Source organism: Muscardinus avellanarius (genome assembly GCF_963383645.1).
Source record: "Muscardinus avellanarius genome assembly, chromosome: 10".
Taxonomy (NCBI): domain Eukaryota; kingdom Metazoa; phylum Chordata; class Mammalia; order Rodentia; family Gliridae; genus Muscardinus; species Muscardinus avellanarius.
The window spans coordinates 47,066,255-47,073,373 of record NC_137796.1 but is presented as its reverse complement, the minus strand read 5'-3'; the positions used below and the strand labels follow the sequence as shown (position 1 = coordinate 47,073,373).

At 45.5% G+C, this 7,119-nt stretch overlaps 1 protein-coding gene across 1 annotated transcript; it reads right to left on the bottom strand.

Moving 5' to 3' along the window:
• Positions 1-2,227: 2,227 nt before the first annotated feature.
• On the bottom strand, positions 2,228-4,105 carry LOC308269326 (GTP-binding protein 4-like; the record flags this gene model as incomplete). The annotated part of the gene is given in 4 exon segments (XM_080704660.1): positions 2,228-3,250; positions 3,254-3,314; positions 3,316-3,922; positions 3,925-4,105. Coding segments are annotated over 4 exon segments (1,872 nt in total).
• Positions 4,106-7,119: the final 3,014 nt, after the last annotated feature.

The following is a 7,119-nucleotide window of genomic DNA, read 5'->3' as shown; positions in this document are numbered from 1 at the left end:
GACTTTAGCACACAGTTCCATCTTTGAAAGACCATTAAGCAGACAGGCTCCTGCTAGAGTCCCTGGCTTTCCAGTGTACCTTGGGCTGTGTGCAGAAAGGCTGGCTTAAGAGGTGAATTGCATTTTCCTCATTAGGTCGAGACCACCTATGGAAAGGCATCCTCCTGACCACACGGGTCCAGTACACATATTTTTGGGCACATTGTGGCCAATGAGAAATGGCGTGGGTATCAGCTGGCACAGGAAATGCAAGGTCAGTGGCCTGTCTTCTGTCATATGCCCTTTCCTTTCCGTGGTTTAAAAATAAATTTAATCTTGGCCTGGTGGCACACACTTGTTATCCCAGCATTCGGGAGGCTAAGACCAGAGGATCATGGTTCTCAGCCTCAGCTACTTAGTGAGGCCCTTTGCAACTTAGTGAGATCCTGTTTCAAATTAAAGAATAAAAATAGGACAGGGGGTTTAGCTCGGAGATTAAATGCTCCTGGGTCCCATCCCCAGACTCACACTCAGAAAAATATATATGTCATAAAGATAAATTTAAAAATCTACCTATTGCCTAAGTTAACAGCGCTCATTTCCTCCATTTTAAGGGAAAATTAAACACATTTTTGAGGATGGCCTGACACTGGTAGATTTTTACCTGTCCAGCAGATCCTGCATTCTTTATATCACCACAGCTGACTTGGTAGCAGCAAATGGCTACAGAAAGAGACTTGTTCGAATTAGAAATGTAAGTACTAAGTCAGGCATGGTGGAACATACCTGTAATTCCAATACTTGGAAAGCTGAGAGAGAAGAGGAGGATTGCAAGCTCAAGACCATCCTCAGCCTTGGACCCAGCCAAGTAGTGAGTCCAGAGCCAAGGCCAGCACGGCCGGGATTGGAGCCTGCCGTAAGGCAAGGCGGGTGCTGGGGCCTCAGAGGCCTGGATTGGAGCCTGCCGAGGGGTGAGGCTGGTTCCAGGGCCAGTGAGGCTGGGATCAGTGTATGACATGAGGCAAGGCTGCTGCTGGGGCCTCCGAGGCTGGGATCGAAGTCTGCCAAGGGATGAGCCTGGTACTGGGACAAGCGAGGCTGGGATTGGAGCCTGCCTTGAGGCAAGGTCGGTGTGGGAGTCTCTGAGGCCCGGACCAGAGTCTGCCCAGGGATGAGGCCGGTGCCGGAGCCAACGAAGCCAGGATTGGAGCCTGTCATGGGGCAAGGCTGGTGCTGGCGCCTTTGAGGCCAGGATCAGAGGGGTTAGGCCTGTGCCGGGGCCAGTGAGGTTGGGATCAGAGCCTGCCGTGAGGCCAGGCCATTGCTGGGGCCTCCGAGTCTGGGATCGAAGCCTACTGAGGGGTTAGGCCAGAACTGGGGCCAGCGAGGCTGGGATTGGGGCCTGCTGTGAGTCAAGGCTGGTACTTGAGCCAGCGAGGCTGGGATCAGAGTCTGCCAGGGGGCCAGGCTGGCACCGGGGCCTTCAGGAGCAGGATCTGAACTTGCAATGTGGCATACTTAAAGAATCATCACAGAAAATAGAAAATCAGATGCTTTCCCTAATATGCAAAAACTAGGAAGAAATGGGTAAGGAGGAAATCTAGTTGAAGAAAGGGCCCCATGAGAGAGCAATTAATGTGACCAATCAGAGGGGATGGGATGTGGGAAGATGGAATTTATTTATTTATTTTTTAACTATTTGCCTATACAGGTTTATTTTGGATAAAATAGCTGAAGATAGATTACAATGATACATTGTACAAATGGGCTAGAAAATAATTTAAGAGAGTATTTTACGCTCTGGATTCTAAAGCACCCTAAATGTGTCTTTCCCCAAGCCTGCAGGACAGGACTGGCCACCTTCTGCCTACATCCCTAGAGTGGAGAAGCTTTCCTCACAAAGATGGCTATTCATGTGTGATGAGCCAAATTTCTATCTTATAAAAGAATTTTTTCACGATCAAAAATAACCTCACCACACCAATACATTTTTCAGATCTGCAAATCTGAAGCAATCGAAACTCCATTAAGTACAGTAACAGTCTACTACACATAACTGTAGTATTATGAAGTGACAAAAATTCCCCACGTCTAAACAGTTTACCAGCTCTCAGCAAAGCAACAAGCACTTCAGTCATTTCCACGGTCTTTTGAGTTAATAGATTAGGGTTCCAATTCATGAATCCATACCACACCAAACCGAGAAATAAACAGGACGGTCTCGCCAACTGTGTCTGCCGACAGAATGCTATCTCCTGTCCTTTTTACCAGCTTTCCTCTTCCCAGAGAGCAAGTGCTTGGGCTTCATGTCAAACACGTGTCTGTCTGCCTCTCCTTTCTTCCCCAAGCGGTTCATCTTCTTCTGTGTGTTCTTCATCATTGTCTTGGCTTTCTTTACCATCTTGACATCCGGAAGACCGGAAACATCACGTGGAGTGCGAGAGCAGCTCCGGCTCCGGGCTACGGAAGAAGGCAGAACCGATTCTTCCCGCTTTCTTTTCCTAGTGACGCTCCGAGATCTTCTTGCCTGCACTGCATAATGGGCATTGTCTTTGTCGTCCATGTTGACCCCGAGGCTGCGCATCTCGCTTTCCAAGACGGTCCGCTGAACCTTCTTGGCAGTCCGCGGCATCCGGGGCCCCCGCGTATTCTTCTCTCTGGACTGCAGGATTTTCAGCTTCTTCTTCTCTCTGATCTGCTTCGCCAGCTGTCGGATTTCCACCATTTCCTCGTCCTCACTCTCAGATTCACTATCATACTCTCCAGCAGCTGTCCTTAGCTCTTCTTCTTTTTCTAACTCTTCTAATTTCTTCATGATAGCAGGATCGATATAATCGGCTACATTATGGCCTTCCCAGATCTCTGGTATTTTATCGTATTTTTCCAAAGAATTCATTAAATCCCAGTATTTTTGAAGATCCAAAATATAATCATCTCCCATCTCCAGCTCAAGATCTCGATCCCGCTTCTTCTTGGGCTGCTCCGCAATTTCCATCCTCCTCCTGTGCGCCAGCACTCCTTCTGGGATGAAACAGGGCCTTTCCTTATCATCTCTCTTGTTTGGTACAGCCAAATGCAATCTGTTCAGCACCTCATTCGCTTTATTTCCTTTCATTTTGGTTTCCACTCGATGAGCCAAAAGCCTATCACAAGCCTCAGTCTTAACTTTAATGACACCTTCCTCGGTCAGGGTGCTGGTCTCTATGACAGGGAAGCCTTCGGCCTGCAAGTCTACAAATATTTTCTGGTCTTCTTCGGGAAGCTCCGTGAGTCACTTCACGTCACATTTGTTTGCCACACCTATGAGAGGCTTATTGATGAAGAGAGGTCGGATGCTCCTTCAGCCCATGTCCACACTGCTCAGACAAATCCATCACATAGAGAATGGCGGCACGGAGGTGGGCCAGGGCAGTAATGGCCTGCATTTTGATGGTGTTCCGATCTTCCAAGGGATGGTCCAGAATCCCCGGAGAGTCTACGACCTGCCAACGCAGATACTTATAATCCATATGCCCAACAAACAGAGACTTGGTGGTGAATGCATAGGGCTGAACATCCACATCTGCTCTCGTCACCTTGTTGATGAAGCTGGACTTCCCCATGTTCGGATATCCACACAGAATCAGGGTCCTGGTATTTGGGTCAATGGTGGGCAAATGGGACAAATGCTGGTGCACTTGTTCCAAATACTCCAAACTCTGCCTCTGCCTCTTAATGATAGTGCACATTAGGCCGAGGGCAGCGTGCTTCAGCTGTTTGCAGCAGTAGAGGGAATCACCATATTTCCTAAGCCATACATAATCCTTAGCAACATTGTCCACTAAATTTTTGGCAATATTTATTTGTCCTAGAGCCAACTTGTAATGATCCTTGTCATTGAGAATATTCATCAAATCAGCATAAAATGGATGGATGTCATCCAATTTGGGAAAATCTGTAAGAATCTGTCATGGTAATTCTGTTGAGTAAATTTAACTTTTCTCATATAAAAGTGTCTAATGCGATGAATTTGGTAATGTATATGAATAACTGTTGGAGTCTTTCGTTGAGTCTTAGATAATGTCAGGTCGATAAAGTCCTTGGCAGACGGGACCACCGTAATCTTCTTGAAGTTGTAGTGTGCCATGCTGTCAGTGGGAAGCACGCGGAGACCCTGGAATCTCTTTAAAATGCATGATATATGTAAACAAATGAATCAAAGTTAATCACCAAATCAAGCATGGGATCAAGGGAGAGGGAGGGAATGGGACAGGGAGGGGATACGGGTTAATTGGATGATGTTGCTGGTATACCCTCACAAGTCTTGTACTCCATTGTGATGTTTGACTACAATGCACCAATAAAAATAGATATACATAAAAAACAAAAAATAAACAAAAATATTTAAAAGCTCAGAGGTAGAATATCTCTGGTTTCAATCTCCAGTACTACACAAGGAACAAAAGTTACCAATGTTAAGTTCTGAATTAAACTGAAATTGAACAGTGTTTCCTCCATCACTTGTAATAATTTATATATAATGCCATTAGCTGCCGCCATTACTTCCTTTTCCTTGGTATCTGTGTGAAGATATTTCCCACACAAGAAATTGGCTAAGCTTAAAGAAGCAGAGCCACGAGGGCAAGTGTTGTCTCTGGCCAAAGTACTCCCCCACTGTTAGATATTCTTTCATAACGATTATTCTTTTGGTAATGATTCTTTTAACTTTCCACATGAATTGCTCCGGTAATGTAAGATCAGGACTGTGAGAGAAACTGAGTCTGTGGAAAATAAATTTTCTAGTAATTTGTCTAAGCCTCTAAACGTCCTCGGCTTTGCTCAAAGATGTAAATCTAGTCAGAATTCAGATGCTGTGGAAGCATTCCAGCAACAGCAATTACAAACGCAGAATTCCTCTCTATCTCTGACCTTCAGTCTAATCATTAACCTATAGTAAAAGCCTTAAGAGTCAGCTGACGCCTTTAGCCCTAAAAACTTGCAAGGGAGGCAACTGGTGCCTCTGTTTACCCCCTCTCCTTGTGATCTGGCCTAGATACAGAGAAGATAAACTTTGTGTGTGACTTCAAAGCAGCCTAGTAGATGAGCAGCTAATAGTTCCCAATACAATAGAGCCGAAAGACTAGGAAGATTCTTGACCTTTGCACCCAGTATGTGCGCTGCCTGAGACAGGGAGACACCACGTGGTTAAGAAATGAATATGTCAGAACAAAGGACAGATATAATAAATGTGCAAGTATGAAGAAGGGAAATACTGTAAGAGTAAGAAAGCATTTTTGTATGAAGAAGAGCTTTTCCTAAGATTGTCCCAAATGGGAAAGAGAGAATCAGGGTAATCAGAAAAGAGTAAAAGAAAGTTGCAGAGGGTTTGTGATAGGAAAATGGTTTATTAAAAGAGGAATAGGCTTCTAATAAGCCTATCATTTGAGGAAAAGTGCTCAGCAGCTAGAGAAGTACATCTGACAACTAAATCTAAAAACTTCATGTTACTTTTTGGTTTTTATCTACTAAACTGTGTTGTGAGCTTGTTTAAGCTTTCAGACTCTGGATGGCAATGCAGACAAAACCCGGGAGACCTCCATCACAGGTCCTTGGATCGCCATATCTCCCCATGCCAGCCATATGGACTAAGCCCTAGGAACGGAAAGTTCTGAAAAGAGTTAAAGGAGATTCCATGAGAGGCCGTATTCTCCAAGTCCTGGGCGTGCCTGTGCCTTCTGGAATTTGCCCTTTGGAGCCACCTGTCTGCAAGGGCAGGGGGCTCAAGGGCAGGGGGCTGGATTTGGTCAAAGGATCCGGAGATAATCTTGAATGCCGATCTAGTGTCCTTTTACTTTGTTTACATGTCCTTCACTGTTGTTTTGTGGTGATTACACTTCTTCTTTTTTTTTTTACTATTAATCTCACTGGTGAAGGATATAAATTTTCCTGGGTTCTTGTAATAAAGTGTGATGTATATCTGTAATTCCAGGTACTTGGGAAGCCAAAAAAGGAAGATCACAATTTGGGGACTAGAGAACTTAGGAAGACCCTGTCTCAGAACTTTAACTAACTCAGCCAGGTATGGTGGCTCATGCCTAGAATCCCAGGACTTGGGAGGCTGACACAGAGGATTACAGGTTTGCGGCCACCCTCAGTAATTCAGCAAGGCCCTCAACAACTTAATGAGATTCTGTTTCATAATATCATATAATTTTAAAAAGGGCTGAGGGTATAACTCAGAGGTAGAATGTCTCTTTTTTCAATCCATAGGACCATACTAAATTATAAATAATAAAAACAACAATAATAATGGAGCCAGGCATGGTGGCATACACCTATAAGTCCAGCACTTAGGAGGCTGAGAAAGGAGGATCACAGGTTCAAGGACAGCCTCAGCAAGTATTGAGACTCTCATCAACCCAGCAAGATCCTGTTTCCAAATAAAAAATGAAACTGAGCTGGGGTGTAGCTTGAAGCTGAATGCCTCTGGGTTCAAATCCCAGTAAAACACACACACACACACACACACACACACACACACACACACACACCAATAACAACAGCAAAAACAATAATAATGGGTAATTTTTAAAGGGATGGGGATATAACTCTATAGTAGTTTCCATGGGTTCAACTTATTGAAAAAAAATACTTCAATAATGTCTTCATTGCTTCTCAACATCCACCTGTTTAAAATGATTTCAGCTGAGAACACAAAACGAAGTGAGACATGTTCTCTGACTTCATATTAAAATGAATTCAAGAAAGCCAGGCGTGGTTACACACACTAGTAATCCCAGCATTTGGGAGCCTGAGACAGGAGTATGCAGGTTCAAAACCAGCTACTTAGGGAGGCCCTTTGCCACTCAGTGAGACCTTCTTTCAAAAATAAGAAAAAATAGCCGGAAGGTCCGGAGGCCCGGGCTTCAAGGCTCTGGGCTCCAGGCAGGGTCCCGTGGGGCACACGGGCCCCCTGGAAGAACCTGGGCCTGGGTGCCCCGGGAAGAACCAGGGGCTAGGCAGCAAGACCCTGGGCCCTGGGCAGGGATCAGGGATCACACAGGGCACCCCTGTCCCCCAAGAGGTCCGGAGGCCGGGGCCACAAGACTCTCAGGCGCGGGTGGGGGTCGCATGGGGCACTTTGGACCCCGAATGGTTCGG